Below are 18,382 nucleotides of genomic sequence, written 5' to 3' on the forward strand. Positions count from 1 at the left end.
TTTTGAAACAGGAAAATGTTTGAATTTTTCGAGCGATTAGTAATATTGAAAATTGTATTAAATATAGTATAAAATTTTTAATTATAATTAATATTACGATTAATTAATTAGTATCTTCTTTTTTTTCCTCTGAGAGTCCAAAGTTATAATAATCTTGAAAATTATTATAAATATCCAATAATGCATATGTGAATTTTTCAGGTTTAGAATTATTATTCTCATAATTTAATATAGAATTGTGAATCCAATCAATATAAACCATAGAATATCTTGTCATACAAGAATGCCCTTCTCCAAGCATTAAAGAATATTTAACATTGGCTTTAAGAACTTCTTTTAAGTATTTAACATCTTTTTTTCCACTTCTAAAAGGAAATATAAAATCAGGATTACAATATGAAAGCAACATTGGTGTTTTTAATCCCTCTTTTGTAATTTTTGGTTCCATTGATTGTAACTTTTTCATATTTCTTTCAGGAAGGAAGCTTGCAGTTGAAATCATTCCTCCTAGAATATATTTTGATCTTAAAGTAACAGAAAGTGCCATAGCACCTCCTTGGCTATAACCATAAATGAAAATTCTTTTTGGATCATATTTTTCAACTTGAACTAGATAATCAATTAACATTAGTATAGAATCTACAGAATACATCCACTGATTTAAGTTAACCCGTTTAAATCTAAATCCAAAAGAAAAATCTGCCCAAGCAAACCTATATGACCATTTAATAGAACCAATAGGTTTAAATTTTCTTAAATATGGATGAGGAAATATGATTCCTGTGTCTTTTCTAAATTGGTCACCATACATTTTTAATTGAGAAACAAATGGATAGTATGTATATTTGAATGCTTCATAATAAAGCTCATCAGAACATACTCCTACCAAAGCAATAATAATATTTTTAGGACGTCTTGGACTTAATATTTCTGGAATACCAGAGTAATCACCAGGAGTTGCAGAGTTTGAACATAAACTAATATGATTTAAAGAATGGCATTTAGTTGATTTAGAATCATCCAGTTCTTCTGTTTGATTTTTTTGAATATTCAAATTAGTATTATTATAATACGTTGTATTTGTTTCCAAAGTAGTATTATTAGTTATATTAGCATTAACTGAATCTGAATGATTAAAAATTAAATATTTCTCAAAAGTGAAAGAATTAATAATTCTTCCAGGGTGTCTTGGTTGTTTTCTCTTCTTTCTTTGCAATTTAAAATAGTTAAAAAACCTCCACAACTTGGATTTTGTAAATCTTTCTGGATTTAAGTATGGATCTTCATAGTTAAAAGCTTCTTTTTTTGCTCTTTCTTTTAAATTTTTATTAATTGATCTTAGTCTTCTTAATATTCTTTGCTTTTTAATTAGTGAATTAAGTTCTTTATTGAAAAATATTAATGGAGAAAAATAATTTAACTTAGGTGTAATATGTGTCACATTTTTTTCTTGTATTTGTGTGGAATTCTTTGAATATACAACTTGAATTATTGCAATAAATAAAAATGCTATTAACCTCATAACTGGAGCTTATAATCAAAAGCAATTAATTATATGTCAATTTAATGAATGTAAATTTGTTTAATTTAATTATCTTTTGTCTTATTGGATTCTTGTTTTACATCTGAATTTGGAAGTATGCAAATTGTGAAAACTTTATCTTCAGAAGGTTTAATATAAAATAAAGCTTAGTACAATATTTTTTGAATGATAAATGTTTAATTGTATATTTTTTATATAAATGTATTTTTATTATATAAATTGGTATCGAAAAATTTATTGCAGGTACGATGCATATGTCTATCATTCATTTGTTTTTGCATTTTTTGCATAATTTTTAAATGAAATGATTTTAATTTAGTGATTAATATTTTAGTTTTTGCATTTTAATATCTTATTTTATTTTCTTTTTTTTGTAGGTGTTAATCTAGTTTCATTAATTTTAAAAATTTGGGTTTTTTTAACTGTTTTTTTTTTGGTACTTGAAATTAAATAGTTACCGAAACCATTATAACCTTTGATTAATATTATTAATTTACTTTGCATAAATAGTTTACCTATTTTTGTTAAAAGATTATTTTATTAAATAATTTTTTTAAATTATATTCCGGTATATGAAATCAAATAATTACGTGTTAAAATAATTCCACATATAATAAATTACGTGTGACACTAACAAATAGCTTTGATTTTTTTTTTTTAGCCATAATAATAATATCATTGATATATATATTTCTTAATAAATAAATAACAAGATTTTGTTTAAAATGAGATATTTCTATTCAGAGTTAAAGATTTAAAAAATAATTAAAAAGATATTATATTACATCACTTAAATGAGTTACTCAAGCTATTAATTATAAATTCTAAAATATTCGAGGTATTTTTAAGTGTAACTAATTGAGAATTAGTCATTTTTTCACCACTTAAATTAAAGCTTTGATTTTTTAAATGATCATAATTATTCAAATTAAACATATCGCAAAGTTTATGGTATACATTAATTTCAACAGTTCCATTGAAATTGTTTAGTAATTCTTTAAAATGATCATATATTTCCTGAATAATTTTGATATGTGAATTATTTAGAAGTTTATACATGGAATTAATTTGTTTTTTTGAAAAATTACAAATCAGCCAATATTGTATTAATGTAATTATTAAGCTTGGCCCAAAAATAAAGCAATTAATTCTCTCTATTAAATTTTGCAGCATACAATAAGTTAATTGATTATTTCCATTAATTTCAATGATTTTATCAATTTTTTGAATAATATTTTTATTGGAAAATTCAGAAGTTTTAGTATTTATAAAGTTATTTAAAAGTTCAATATTATCTTTATTGATTTGATGTGAAAGTGAGTTTGAATTTAAATCTGAGTTTGTATTAATATTCATAATATTAAATAGAAAATTCATTAATGGAAGATTAATATTATTAAAAAGTTCCAAATCAAATTCAGAAATTAAATGAGAATATTTACTTGAAAATATATGATTTTTTAAAGAATCAATAATTGAATTGAACTGACTGATGTCCATTTGATTTTTAGAAGAAGTTAAATTGCTTAATAATAACAATGGAGTAAACCAAATCTTTAATTTTTGAATTAAAATATATTTCAATTTTGGAACACCATTAACAAGTTTTAATATTTCTATATTGAATTTAGGAATTGAAATTATATTTTCTAATTCAATAATATTTATATTATCTGAATATTTAAATAAGCTTTTTGGGAATAAATCTTTTGATACCATATTAAAAGAATAATCAACTTTATATATTGGGGTATAATATGTAATTATTGGAGATAAATCTTGCTTAATTATTGAAAGTGAATCAAAGTTATCCATGATATTATCTATATTAACACCCATAAAATGAATAATAATTGGTTTATATCCATTAAACAGATTTAGGATACTATCCAAACAATCATTTTTTTTTAATGAAAGTGCAACCAAAAATATAGAAAAGATACTATTCAAAAAATCAACACTGAATAACATTTCTAAAGTATAATTGCTTGAAATATCTTGAGTAATCTTGCAAGCTTCAAATAAATTATCCAAAGAAAAAGAATTCTCTCTTAAAGATTCTATACAAGTTTCTCTTAGTTCGTTATAAATATCGAAATATGAATTAAATAAAATTTTAACATTATTATCAAATGCCAAAGTTGAATTATCCTTTATTGGTTTATTCTTTAAAGAATATAAACTACTGAAATTAAAATCCGAATTTTTTATAGAATTATTCATGCAATCAATAAATGGACAAGATATCATTTCAAGATAATTACCATAAACATTTAAAGTTGCTATTTGAGATCTTTTAATTCTAAGTATATTATTTCTGATATTATGTGAAATTGAAAATAAACCCAAAATTGGAAGGATTTCTGAAAGTAAATTATTAACCAAATAATCTACTTTACATTCAATAATATAATTATTAACAAATGATAAAATAAAAATACAAATTCCAGTTGAATTAATTTGGGAATCTTCTATATTATTATTTGAAATACTTAAACAATAAATTGAAATTGATATCATAAATCTAATATAACTTAATTTTAATGAATTATTTTTGGAAAAGTAATTGGTAATATCCTTATTTAAATTTTTTTTTAATATCAACAAAATCTTATTTATATCTAATAACATAAGTTCTTCTAATAAATTTTGGTTATTATTATTTATTGTTGGAATAATTTGGTTAAATATAGTCAATATTTGTATTCTAGAAGTAAAAAAATCCAAATCCAAATTCTTATTTTCATGCAATTCCATAATATTTTCTGTTAATAATAACATTAAATCTTTAAGAATAATAACAATAATATTTTCTTCATTATAATACAAATTTGAATTGAAATAGTAATATAAAACCAATTTTAAATCAACTACAATATTTTCATTATTTGAATTAATTAATCTAATAATTTCATTATTTACTTGAGTAAGTAAATTATCATATAAATATTCATATTCTGAAGATTCAATACTATTTACTTTAATGCAATGTAATAATTCAACAAATAATTCAAGTAAAATTATTCTTCCTTTTAATTCAGTTAATAAAAATAAAGATAATCTATTCTTCCCTTGATAATAATAATCATCATCATCTTCTTCACTATTCATATTAACAATGATTAAAATTTGTTCAAGTAAATTTGAATAAGAATCATTTTCCAGTAAACACATATTACCTGATAAATTACCATAAATTGATGCAATTGTTGATTGAGTTTGAAATGAAGAAGTATTGGTAATTTGGGTTGATTGAGAATTTTGTAAATTTAATGATGAGTTTATATTTGTGGTAAAATTATCATATAAAGTATTTTTCAATTTAGAAATTTCCTGAAATATTTTTACAATGAATAATTTAATAATTCTAATATTATCCCAATCTAAATCTGAATTATTATCAAAATTTTTAATTAAATCAACAAGGGTATTTTTACAATTAATTAAATAATAATTTTCTTGGTTATTATTAATTAAAGAATATTCAAAATTTTGTAAAATCATTAAATTCTTTAAAATTAAAATCTTTTCATTATTAATACATGGATAAAGATTATTCATAAAGATGATTAATTCATTAATACAGTCAAAATAATTCTTAATATCATTATTTTGTCTGAAAACATATAATTTAATTAAATAAATCATTGATATAATTCTTCTTTTATAAAGTTTTAAATTATCAATTTTTTGGTTATTATTTTCACTTAAATATTTATTAACAAGTAATAATAAAAGTGCATCTTCTTTTTTATTAATATTTAAATGATTATCATTATTATTTTGGTTACTATATAATTCATTTTGTAATATTGAAAATGATATTAAAATATTTAAAGCTAAAAAATATGAATTCTTATTTCTTTTCAGATATTTATTACAGATTGTTTTCATTATATTAAATTCTTTTAAATAATATAATAAAGATAAAATATCTGTTTCAAATTGCTCTGATAAAATATTTATTGAAGAGGCATCATATAAATAATTTGCTAATTCTTTAAGTTTATCATTGTTGCTTAAAAGACTTCCATTCATTACATAATAGTGCCAGATTATTATAATAATTTCCTCATTTAAAGGTTTTATTTTCATTACTTTATTAATATCATCTTCAGCCAATATAACATTTCCAATACGTGAATAAGAAAGTCCTCTTAATGAAATTAATTGAAGAATAACTTCTTGTAATAAAGAATTATCATTTCCATCTTTAACTTTTAATTTAATACGATTCAAAAGATTGTTAGATTGTTTAACAGCTGTTTGGAATTGTCCTTTTTGAATTAAATCATAAATTTTTCTAATTTGGTCCTGATTCATGGTTTCTAATTTATTCAAATTTTATATAAAAAATTGTATTTATTATTTAAACGAATTTATAAATAAATAGACATAAATATATATTTGTATGTTGGTATATAGTTATTGGGTGCAAATTTTCATGTTTGGAAATTGGAAAAAAAAAAAATCAAATTTAATGATGATTAATCCAGAAATTATTATTTCTACTATTGTTATTATTATTATTATTATTTTTGGATCATGATCATAATTTATAATTAATTGACTTTTTTTTTCTAAAGATTTTAACATATTAAAGAAAATTTATATTATAACCCAATACCAATAATTATAATTTATAGTAAAAAAGTGAGGGGGGTAACCCGCCCCACCAGAATCTATGAGGAGAATTAAATATTAAATATATAAAATAATGTTAAATTTAAGTTAAAGTTAGTTAAACAAAATCAAATCAAGTATAAAAACGCATTAATAAATAAAAATGTCAAATTAAATAACAATTAATTAGTAAAATGCAATAAGCATAAAAAAAATTAAAAAAGAGAATTGATATATTTGTTGTATTTAATAGTAATATATTAATAAAAATTACGTGGATTTATATTAAATTATTATTTAAAAAAGAAAAAAAAAAGAATGCATTTATTTAAAGAAATAATAATATTCATTTTTGTGATTGGATTATCATTAATAAATGGTATAGAAGGTAAAGGTTACCGTCAATCAACAATTAATAAAGTGATCAGAATAGAAACAAAAAGTAAAGCAAAAGTTAAGTCAATTGCAGATGATACATGTGGTATAAATACTATACAAGTTTCAAACTTTTTAAATACTGCACGTTGGAGAAGAATAAGAAATAAATTAGGTACAGGATGGGATGATAATTTAATTCCACCATTAATCTTTTGTGTAAAGATATTAGATAAACCAACAAACACTTCAAATTCATGTAATAGAAATAGTTTTGATTTATTATTAAATGATGGAATTAACAAAAATAAGAAATCTGTTATAATAGCAACAGTGAATGATGTATTAAAAGGAGAAGAAAAATGTATGTTTATATCACCATGTGAAATATTACGTAGAATATATTGGAATGATGATAATTTTACCAATACTATAAGTAATTTAGAATTTAAAATTAATTCAACTTTTGAAAGTAGTGCACCAGATCAAAGATTTATATCAGTAATTAGTATTAAAGGATTAGCAAGATCATTAAAGAAAGAAAAGAATCCATGGGACAATCATTTAAAGATGGTTCAGAAGTTTAAGAATGTCCAAGCATTATCATTATTTATACCATATAAACCACATTCAAAAAGTTTTATTTCCGATACATGTGTTGTTAAACCAAAAGTAACAAGTATATTTTATGGTAAAAATAAACCATCAGTATGTAAATTTAATAATTGCATGTGGAATATTTGGATTGGACAATTATCTGGAGAGTTTGTTAATGAAAGATGTACTATTGGAAAGGCATCTTCAAGAGGAGATTATATTGTAGGATGGTTTTCTCCTTATGCAATTGATTCTGAAACTGTTGGTTCAATGAAATTAAAAATACAGTGGAATTTAGCAGAAGATCAAAACCAAAATTCATGTTCAATGACAAATGAAACGGAAAAGAAGATTACTGATTATGATAGAGAAAATCTAGTACATGGTAATTTAAGATCAGATTGGTTCCCAGGTGACGAATATCATAAATATGAAACTATTAATGATGTTGTATCTGAAGGAACAAGAACTAATACGAGATCTACAGAGACTAAAATAGATAATTCGACTAATATTTCAACTTCTACAAGTTCTTTGGACATTGATGTTAGTTCTAATATTACTACAACAACAACTACAACAACAACAACTACTACAACAACAACAACAACAACTACTACTACTACTACCACTACCACTACTACTACTACTACTACTACTACTACTACTACTACTACTACAGTTGTACCAAAAATATCATTAGTAGGATCTGGTAACAGCTCTACTAAAATGAATATATGTGTCAATGGAAGGTGTAGAAGTGCAGACAACTTATGGTTAAATTGTCATTCAAATAGAACACGTGTTTTAACTGATAATGATCAAATCGATTCAAATAATAAAGAAAATCCTGATAATTTACAAATTGAATGGATTGAAATAAATAAAGAATCAACAAAAATCTTCAAGGATAAAAATGGTAATATTTACTATGATGTAGATGGTTACATTGATAATACAGGAGTAAATTCAACAGAATCATCTCATCAAAAATCTGAATCTGAATTATCTAAACCTCAAGGAATGGACATGAATCAAAACTCATGTGGAGAAGATCAAATTTGTGCATGTATGTTGGAAGGATTAGTTGAAGAAGATATTACAGTTATTGATAGAGATGATGATCCAATAGATGATACTAATGATAAAGAAGATGAAAATCATAATATTGAATTTGAAAAAATTGATACTAAAATGAATAAAGAAGAATTACTCAAGAAATGGTTGGATTTGAAGAAGATTTATGAGAGTTAATAATCTCGAAATATTACAGTTTTTTTATGAATTGAAATTGTTAAAAAGAATAAAATAAAATAACATAGAAAATAATTAAAAAAAAAAATAAATAATAATATTAATAATAATAATATTAATATTAATATTAATAATCATCATATCGAAGGAAATAAGTAATTTTTAACAGATGAAATAAAGTTTAATAAAGAAATGTTATTAGTAAAAATAAATATTATTGAAAGATAAATAATTTATTATTTTTTCATTTTTTTTTTTCTAAAGAAATAAAATTGCCTTGAAATTAATTCAAGACTTATTCATATTTTGTCTTCTTTATATTAACATCTTGATAGTACACAATATTACGAATAATCAGCATTTACAACATTTTGATTCTGAATGTTTATCTGCATGGCACTGGTTTTTCTTACAAATACATTCTGGTGAACATTTACATTCATCTTTACAACATGAGCAACAACAACAACATTTACCGTTGTTATTTTTTTTGGTTTCTCCTTCAGGACAAACTTTAATGCAACATTTACAGTCTGAACTACATTTACATTGTTCACAATTTGTCATTTTGATTCAAATTTCTTATATTCTAGTCGATTAAAAAGCAATAAGTAATAAATAAATATAGTTATACGTAGGCAGATTGCTATAAGCAAGAATTATAATAATAGTGAATTTGACTTAAAGTAAGTTTTTTATTAATATACCTTGAAATTATTATTAAGATATCTGAAATAAATTTTGAAACTTATCTAGTCTCAAAATAATACTAATAAATAGTAATAATAACAGTAATAATAACCACAGAAAATAATTTTAAAATACAAATTCTGAATTAAACACTTATTTATTTTTTTTTTGTTACACAATATATTTTTTTCAATAGTAAAAAATTATCAAAATATAAAAATTTTAAGTTACCGCTGGCGCCAAACTGCTATGTTATAATATTATATATTTTTAATTAAAAATTATAATAAAAATAATCTTTAAAGAGAGGGGGAAAAAAAAAATTTGAGTAAATAATATTAGAATAAAATAGAAAAATAAAGTTGTAAATTATTAAAAAAAAAAAAAAAATGGCTCTTAATACAGACGGAGGTAAGAAGAAGCCTTTGAAACAGGCAAAAAATGAAAAGTTTATAACAGAAGAAGATTTGGAATTCAAGAAGAAACAGGCGGAAGAAAAGAAGAAATTACAGCAAATGAGTAAGGACCTTAAAAACAAGAAAAAATAAATGAATAAATTTTGAGTATGAATTTTGAATTAAAAAGAAAAAATGAGAATTAGATAAATATAATTAAATGAATACAAATTTCTATAGACTTTTTTGTTGTTATTTTGAATGAAAATTTGTGTATATTAGTACAGGAATTTAAGGTTAAAATATAAATATTACTATTTTAAATTTCATTTTACATTATATGTTTAATATATTAGTATTGAAATATAACTTAGTATATAATGTTGATTTATTACTATTATTTATTTATTTATCTATTTATTTTTAATATATAGTATTTTAACTAAGTAGAATTCCAATACAAATATCTGAAGTCTCCAAGAGTATTTGTGTTGAATTTGTTTCTGACAATATAATATAAAGAAATTAAAATAAAAAAAATACCGGAAATTATATAAAAAATACCAAAATATGGATTTTTTCCACCAAAAATAGTACTTTGTGAAATAACAATATATTTGGACCCATTAAATAAATGCACAGGATATCTATTTTTAATATGTATTTTTAGAGGTAAAATAAGTTTATTTTTTTTTGAATATAATTTACCGTAAATTTTATTAAAATTTGAAAAAGGTGAAAATTTCATCCATACAATAAAATGAGGATTTTCAATTCTACCAGGAAAAATATCTTTTGGTAACCAATCATTAAATTTATGTTTAACTAATTCATTTTCAGGTATATTTTTAAAAATCATTTGATCAGTTTTAAAAGTTATTGTTTCCAGAGAATCATCAATTTCTATTGGATCATTTTGACCGTCTGAAATTGTAAATGTATCATTAAAAATAGTATAAGCTGCAATACCACATGGATAAAGTATTCTTTCTTGTTTATCTTTAATAAAAGGATAACATTCAGATAAAATTTCTTCATTATATATTAATTCTCCAGAAAGTTGTCTATCACTTCTACTATTAACAAACAAATTATTATTTTGATAAAAATTTCTCAATTGATAATATAAGAAGAATTCACCATGTAAATATTTTATTTCAGTACCACTAATCATTGAAGGATTACAATTTTCACTTTTTATTTCAACAAATGTATCAATTGTGAGTCCATTTCCTGGTGAATCTTCATAATTAATAATACATTCGATTGTATTTTTTGAAAGAATTTGAAGATAAACCCCAATAGTTATAAATGTGATACCTACTAAAATATAAATTATAATTAAATAATTTGGAGTATAAGCTGGAGCCCATTTTTCAAGATTATTGTTAATATATTTATTATTATAAATATGGAAATAATTTTCTTCATTTCTTTCTTTTTTCATATTAATTATCGAATGATGTTCAGAATCCAACGGTATTTTCAATTCTTCTCCTATGAACATTTCAGATGATATATTATTATTATTATTATTAGTATTATTACTTTCACCAATTTCATGTTCACTAATATTAGAATTAGTATTTACAACAACTTTATCCACACAACTATTTAATTCATTATCTGTAAATATTAATTTTCCATTATCAAAGGATTCTCTTGTATTATTTCTCTGCTTTAAACTGGAATTAATTTCCATATTCATTTATAGTATGGAATTGTACTATTATAATAATTATAAAGATTTCCAATAATATGTTTAGTTCACCAATATATCCAAAAAATAAAAAGTGTCATGCAGTATATTTCCGATTGATCATATATTAATACTTGTTTACCCTTATTATAAATTTTAATTTTATTATCTTAAATATTATATTTAATATCAGTTGCTAATTTGGTGCATTAATATATAAATAACAAAACTCATATGAGTGAGTGCTATTTCAGCCAATGTAATTTGTTTTTACTCACTCAGAATTTGCCATTTTTTTCATTTATCTGATTTTAATTTTTAGTTCATAAAACTTAAACTTAAAAATTTATTACTTTCTTTTCAATTATAATAATTATTTTTATTTTTTACACACTTATTAATGTAACCGCCACACAGTACCGCATTTTGCTGCCACTTGTCAATTTTGAAATAATAATATTTATAATTTAAATATATAAAAGGAGTGAAAAAAAAAATAAATTAAAAAAGATTTTGATTTTACTTATTTATTTTAGATTTTGTTAAAATGATTGTTTAATCTCTACAATCCAATTAAGTAATTTGACTTCTTACTCTAGTTATTATTCTTTATAATATTACTTTTAACAAATTTTACAGAATTCCGAGAATTTAATAATGACGTAATTATTTGTTTTTTATTTTCATGTGGACAATTATATATAATAATTGCATGTATTACTAATTATATAAAATAAAAATGATGAGTTAATCAATTAAAATTTGTTTTTATTCAAAAAAAAACAATAAGTAAATGAATAAAATTAAAGTTAATTTAGTATGAAATAGTATCAAACATACTTTGTGAAACATAACTAGTAAGTAAAATTCTAAAGATGCCAATTTTGAAGGATGAATTGCAAAAAAGTAATAGTAAGGATGAAGATAAAGATATAATTTTTGGAAAGTTTAATATTGAAAAAAAAGAAGGGTTAAGTTTTTTGGAAAATAGTACAAGAAATGAATTCAATACTTCATTAAAAAAAATTGAGAATATATTGATAAATGCTTATAATCAAGCAAATTCTAATTATAATTCATTCTTTTACAATATTAATATGTTAACTTTACCACATAGTGATATTAATGAAAATAGTAATGTAAATAATGAATCAGAAATATCAGAAATATTAAACATTGGAAAATATTATCAGAATAAAGAAGATAGTTTAAGAATGAAAATATTACAAGGGGTTAATACAGAACTAAATGATAGTTTAAGAATGACTTTGGGTGTAGTTTTAAAAACATATAAAGAATTAGAAAAAATACAAAATAAAATTGAAGATTTAATAAAAGAAAATAGAGAATTAAAAAATGAAACATTTGATTTAAATATTTCAATACAAGAATTAAAAAATGAAAATAATAAGTTATCACGTGAGAATTTTTATTTGAATGAACAAATTAAAGAAAGAATCTCAACTTGTGACAAATATAAAAATGCTCTAAATAAATCAATAAAAACAATGAAGAAATTATATTTTGAAAATGATCATTTTAATAAAGAAATCAATCAATTAGAAAATCAGTTAGTAGTATCTAAACTGAGAGTTGCTCAACATAATGAAGAACTTGAACACATACGTACTTTACTTAAATATTATAAAAATCAAGTAAAAAGTGATTATATACTTTCACCTGCTATTGAACAAATTATTAAAGTTGAACCTTGTAGAATTCCTTCAAACAATAAAGAAATATCCAATAGTAATTATAAAACCACTAATATTGGCAATATATTATCAAAATTATTATTTAATAATGGTTCAAGTACCACTAGAAATACTCGTAAACATAAAAGTAAAAAAGTTTCATTAATACGTACAAACTCTAATCACAATTCACCAACATCATCATCACCATGTTTAAAATTTCAATATAATCAAGAAAATAATAAACAAAATTCTTCATTAACTATAACACCTATTAAACATGATAAATCATTTAATGATGAATATTCACCACAGAGTACTGGTATTGATTATTGTAATAATCATATATTTTTTAATCAAAGAATATGTAAAGAAAATATATTATCATCAGATGATGAAAAGTTTATAGAAAATCTTAATATAAGCCCTCCATCAATCACATCTACTAAAAGTTTAAACAGAGATATTTAGCTAATTATTTATATCGTCATTCAATTGGATATTCGTCGGGTAATTGTCCTCTATTCCATGAACCAGGGCCTGCTTTCTCTACATTTAATGGCGGTACTGGTGACTTTTTTATATGATTACTACTATTAATATTAGTATTAGGACTAAGTATTTTTAAATTTCCTAATTCTGGATTATTTAAATCAATTCTCTTTTGAAAATCATTAGAATCTATATTTGTTAAATCATCTTCTATAATATCTTTATCATTATAATTAATTACTTGTTCAATACTATTCCTTTCGGTCTCACTAATTTGATCATATTCACTGTCTTGCATATTTTCAATATCATTTATTATTTCTGGTACTGTTGTCATTCCAATTTCCATATCTGTTTTAAAATCTTTAACAATATTATTTAGTATTAATATTGAGGAAATTTTATTTCTGAATAATTTTACATATTCAATAACTGAATCAAAATCTTCAGAATCTATTGCCATTAAAAGCATCTCCTCGTCTGCTTGTGTTTCCAATCCAAACTCGTCCAAAATACCACAAAATGAAGATAATAACAATCTACACAAATCTTTTAATGAGGATTTTGAAAATGATTCTTTCATCATTTGAGATTCCAAGTTACTACTTTTTTTGTGATGATTATTTATAGACAAATCTATATTATTTCCATCAATTTGAAAATTATGACGATTATACTCATTATCTTCTCTTTTAATACTTAATTCTTGTTCCTCCATTATTTATGTTAATCTCTTATTAATCACCTTTCTTTAAACTTGATTAGATATAACTTCTTTGCATTTATTTCTTATATACAATTTATTATTCCTAAATACTAATTGAACTACTCCCTATTATTGTGTGTATTCATTCATTATTATCGTAATTTATTTTTTCAATGTTATTCAAAATCTCATTATACAAATTATAATTCAAAATTTATTTGAGATATATTACCCTCATCCACATGTAACCATTATTTTATTAAAAAATGTAAATATGTGGTAACTAGAGATTTCCCGCCTTTCATACAAAATAATAATTACTACTTAACTAATTAGAGTGAATCAACTATAATAATAATCAAGAAAATAAAAAGATAAATCTTTCAATCAATAAATTAAATGTAATTAATATTTCACCTCCACTTATTAGTATCAATATCGCGTGTATCTCTTTCTCTATTGTTTCTTTGGCTACTTTTAGAAGAGTTGTTTGAATTTCTTCCCATTGAAGATGAGTGCTGCTGCTGATTTTTTGATTGATCGTTAGTTCCTGTTCTTCTTAAATCTGAAAAACTGACGTTCTTGTTGCTATTTGTTCTATTAAAACCAGTTGCAGATTCAGTTCCTGCAGAAGCACTTGATGAAGAGTTTGATGTATTAGATACTCCTCTTGTAAAATCACGTGTAAAATCTACTTTTGATGGGCTGGTATTTCCTGAAGTTCCAGTTTTTTGTCTTGTAAATGATATACCTAAAATATGAAAGTTAAAAAATGTATTCATTTTAAGTTAAAAACAAATAACGACTATTTTATTATATATATTAAGAACTTTTATTATATACCAAAAAAAAAAATATTAAAAGTTCATTATTGTTAAAAATATTCATACTGACGTGCAAATTGGGATTATTCATTCATTATTTATTTCTGAAACATGAAAATAATTATTAGTCATATAATAATAATCCTCATGTTCTAGCCAGTTTATAATCATTATAAAAATAACAAAAATGAACTTTAATTCTTTTTAATTCATATTATTAGTTTCTTTTTCTTCATCTCAATAATTTTTAATGATTCATATTTGCATTATTAATAATAATCAAAAGTTCCCGCGCGCGGCATAATTTATATATAAATATTTATAGTCGAATTGTTTTTTTTTTTTGAATAAATAATTTTTTTTTATATCAATTACCCATATAATTTTTAATAACTTACCTGAAGAATTACTATTATTTGATCTATTATTATTTCCAAAACCTCTATTGGAGTTACTATTTCCACCACCTTCTCTTGTAAAACTAATCGTATCACCTCTATCATTAAAACCACCACTGTTACTACTTGAATTTGCATTATTGCTATTCTTAGAATTTGCAGCCATCAATTTAGCCTCAATTTCTTCCTCTCTTTTCCTTTGAATTTCTAATTGTCTTTGCATCTTTAATCGTTTCTCTTCTTTTTGTCTTTTTGCTTCTTCAAGTAATCTTGCTTCTTCTTCCTCTCTTTTAGCTTCTTCCTCCTTTCTTCTCTGCTCTTCCTCATGTAATTTCTTCTCAATAGCCTCATTACGTCTAATTTTTGCTCGAGAAATTTTAAGTTCCTTAATTTTTTTAATACATCTTAATCTTTGTACTTTAAGTTCATCCATAAGTTCTTCTTTTCTTATTTCTAATTGTTTATCTCTCCAATTATTCAAATATGGTAATATTGTCTTCAAAATTTCCTTCTCTTTATGTGCTTCTTTCTTAATTTCCTCAATTTTTAATAAATAACTATCTTGTAATTGTTTATGTAATTCTTTATCACTTTGAATTATCTTATTATTCCATTCATTAATTAATGGAATTTCCTCTAATCTATATGCTCTAGCTAAGTGATCCAATCTTTTAGCTTCTTGTTTTCTTTGTTTAATTCTTTCTTGTCTCTCAAAATTACATTGTTCTTCTTGTAATCTTTCTAAATCATCATATAATATCTTCCCTTCTAATAAATCTTCTAATGTTATTTCATCCAAAAGTTTTCCTTTCAATACTATCTTATTCGAATTAGTATTCTTAAATGCCAACTTCTTTATTGTATCTAACATTATTCTACAAGCTTCAATTTTATTCTTTTTAATTTCTTCCAGTTGTCTTGCCTCTTCTCTTCTTCTTCTATCCTCCTCTCTCTTTTGTATTTCTAATAATTCCTCTTGTGCTTTTGCCTCCTTTTCTTGACGTTTTTTATCCTCTTCAACTCTTTTAAGTTCTTCAATTCTTTCTTTTCTTCTTAATTTAATTTCTTCAATGCGTTTTTCCATTGAAATCATCTCAATTGGAAGACGTCTTTGTACCATTTGAGAAATCTTTGTATTTTGATTCTGTAATCCAATCTTTATATTATCTTTATCTAAATTTCTTAAAAGATTTTCCAACATAAAAGCTGAAACTGATAATTGATTATTATATTTAGACCCTGAATTATTATTATTAATATTATTAGTTGTTAATATTTGTGATGATCCACTTATGCATAATCCAACATTATTTAAATTACCACTTTTATTATTAGTACTATTGTTGTATCCCAAACATTTATCTACAGAATAAATACATTTTCTTGCATAGTCTATTCTTAAATTTATTATTGAAGAATTTGATAGCTGTACTAAAAGCTTTTCTGTATCAGTCCATGGTAAAAAGTCATTTGGACATATATTCTTCAAAAATTGATCAATACAAATAGATGAATATACTTTTGAAATTAACAAGAATAATTTTGTTAAAATAGTTACTTTTAATGGGCGTGTATACTCATTAAAATCTGGATCAATTTCCATTAAGTTTGTAAGCAAACCATTTGTACTAACACATAATTTTAAAGTATTAGATCTTCCTTCAATTACTCCATATAGTTGTTGACATACTGGTAATGATAGTCCTAAAATATTTTTTGAAATTAACATGCTCTTTAATATTTCCCTTGTTGGAATAAATAATGATCCTAACAATAATGCCGCCTTTTTAACTTGATCACCTTGGGGGTAATAATCATTTGATGACATATTTCCCATAAAATAACGTGATTTTGAATTTAAACTCAAGTTATTTTCGCTTAATGGAATAGATAATACTGCTAATACTACTGTTGATGCCATTTTTGTTAATTCTTCTTTAGATACATTCTTTTTAAATTGTTTCAGATGTAGAAAATATTTCAAATGTGCCAAGGCATGAAATGAATAATTTTCCGTTAACAAGAACATCTTACTTAGTATATCATAATACAATGCAACCCACCTTAAATATGTTGGTCTAACTTTCATTGCATGTGCACTATCCATATTTTGTAAGTTAGCAGTATTTGAGGTATTGCTATGTAATGGGAGAGCAGTGCCGCCTAAAAAATTATTTTGATGGACTGTACCATGCAATGTATTTATTTGGTTACTTTGACTATTAGAAGTTAAAGAGGCATTCTGAGTAAAAGAATTTCCTATAAGAGGATCAAATTGGAAAATTCCAAGATGAAAGATTTCTTCTGCAGTAGTAAAACATTCATTCCATAATGATAGTTTTGCTGCACCTCTGAGTTGTACTATACGTGTTTCAAGATGGCATTCTGGTCGAAGCATAACTTCAATTTCTGGACGATGACGATTTGAAACTAAAAGTTGATAATGAGTTCTAAGCAACTCACATAGTGTTTTAAATTCACTGGCCCTACTATGTTGCCAGCAAAAATCTAAGGCTCTTTGTGCAGTTTCATGATATATTCTCTCTAATTTAGGAGTGAGTCTGATAATATCTAAAATCATTTTATATGCTTCCCAAGTAAACCTAAGAGTTTCGTGTAGCTTCTTTTCTTTAGCACCCCTTCTCTCAATCTGTAAACTTGCTAGTAACAAACTTTCTGGTGTTTCTTCTTGCTCAAGATTTTCCTTGATCAAATTTGGATCCATACAATCAACACATTCATTTTTTACTGATTGAAGTTGCTCTTCTGCTCTATTACGAAATTCCACAATAACTTTACCCAATGACCCAATATTAGACTGATGTGTTACATATCTGTATTGATGAAGTCCTTCACGAGCCATTCTTGGTTTTTGTAGGTCCACAGACAATATAATATACTGAATCATCATCAATTCTTGTGAAGAATCCCATCCATGAACTCTAAATCTTCTGTGATTTACTACTGAATGTAGTAATTGAAGAGCAGTTTCATCCTGACCAATTGATCTAAGTTCCTCCACCCTTCTGATTGCATTTTCTGGTTTATGAAATGTCAACATTTTTTATATAATAATACACTAATTTAAATAC

At 23.2% G+C, this 18,382-nt stretch overlaps 8 protein-coding genes across 8 annotated transcripts; 2 read left to right on the top strand and 6 right to left on the bottom strand.

Moving 5' to 3' along the window:
* Positions 1–103: 103 nt before the first annotated feature.
* Positions 104–1,522, bottom strand: cubi_01724 (carboxylesterase; the record flags this gene model as incomplete). The annotated part of the gene is made up of 1 exon (XM_029018736.1): positions 104–1,522. One exon carries the CDS (start codon positions 1,520–1,522, stop codon positions 104–106), a length of 1,419 nt encoding a protein of 472 aa, XP_028873120.1.
* An 807-nt stretch (positions 1,523–2,329) lies between these two features.
* cubi_01725 (uncharacterized protein) lies at positions 2,330–5,866 on the bottom strand (the record flags this gene model as incomplete). The annotated part of the gene is made up of 1 exon (XM_029018737.1): positions 2,330–5,866. One exon carries the CDS (start codon positions 5,864–5,866, stop codon positions 2,330–2,332), a length of 3,537 nt encoding a protein of 1,178 aa, XP_028873121.1.
* A 618-nt stretch (positions 5,867–6,484) lies between these two features.
* Positions 6,485–8,392, top strand: cubi_01726 (signal peptide containing protein with threonine mucin; the record flags this gene model as incomplete). The annotated part of the gene is made up of 1 exon (XM_029018738.1): positions 6,485–8,392. The coding sequence occupies one exon, from the start codon at positions 6,485–6,487 to the stop codon at positions 8,390–8,392; it is 1,908 nt and encodes a 635-aa protein (XP_028873122.1).
* A 354-nt stretch (positions 8,393–8,746) lies between these two features.
* Positions 8,747–8,959, bottom strand: cubi_01727 (uncharacterized protein; the record flags this gene model as incomplete). The annotated part of the gene is made up of 1 exon (XM_029018739.1): positions 8,747–8,959. One exon carries the CDS (start codon positions 8,957–8,959, stop codon positions 8,747–8,749), a length of 213 nt encoding a protein of 70 aa, XP_028873123.1.
* Positions 8,960–9,919: 960 nt separating this feature from the next.
* On the bottom strand, positions 9,920–11,185 carry cubi_01728 (uncharacterized protein; the record flags this gene model as incomplete). The annotated part of the gene is made up of 1 exon (XM_029018740.1): positions 9,920–11,185. The coding sequence occupies one exon, from the start codon at positions 11,183–11,185 to the stop codon at positions 9,920–9,922; it is 1,266 nt and encodes a 421-aa protein (XP_028873124.1).
* An 866-nt stretch (positions 11,186–12,051) lies between these two features.
* cubi_01729 (uncharacterized protein) lies at positions 12,052–13,341 on the top strand (the record flags this gene model as incomplete). The annotated part of the gene is made up of 1 exon (XM_029018741.1): positions 12,052–13,341. One exon carries the CDS (start codon positions 12,052–12,054, stop codon positions 13,339–13,341), a length of 1,290 nt encoding a protein of 429 aa, XP_028873125.1.
* Positions 13,342–13,357: 16 nt separating this feature from the next.
* cubi_01730 (uncharacterized protein) lies at positions 13,358–14,080 on the bottom strand (the record flags this gene model as incomplete). The annotated part of the gene is made up of 1 exon (XM_029018742.1): positions 13,358–14,080. One exon carries the CDS (start codon positions 14,078–14,080, stop codon positions 13,358–13,360), a length of 723 nt encoding a protein of 240 aa, XP_028873126.1.
* A 401-nt stretch (positions 14,081–14,481) lies between these two features.
* cubi_01731 (translation initiation factor 3) lies at positions 14,482–18,351 on the bottom strand (the record flags this gene model as incomplete). Its single annotated transcript, XM_029018743.1, has 2 exons — positions 14,482–14,819; positions 15,291–18,351. The coding sequence occupies 2 exons, from the start codon at positions 18,349–18,351 to the stop codon at positions 14,482–14,484; spliced, it is 3,399 nt and encodes a 1,132-aa protein (XP_028873127.1).
* Between the last annotated feature and the right edge of the window lie 31 nt (positions 18,352–18,382).

This window comes from Cryptosporidium ubiquitum, assembly GCF_001865345.1.
Source record: "Cryptosporidium ubiquitum isolate 39726 chromosome Unknown contig_21, whole genome shotgun sequence".
In the NCBI taxonomy this organism is placed as follows: domain Eukaryota; phylum Apicomplexa; class Conoidasida; order Eucoccidiorida; family Cryptosporidiidae; genus Cryptosporidium; species Cryptosporidium ubiquitum.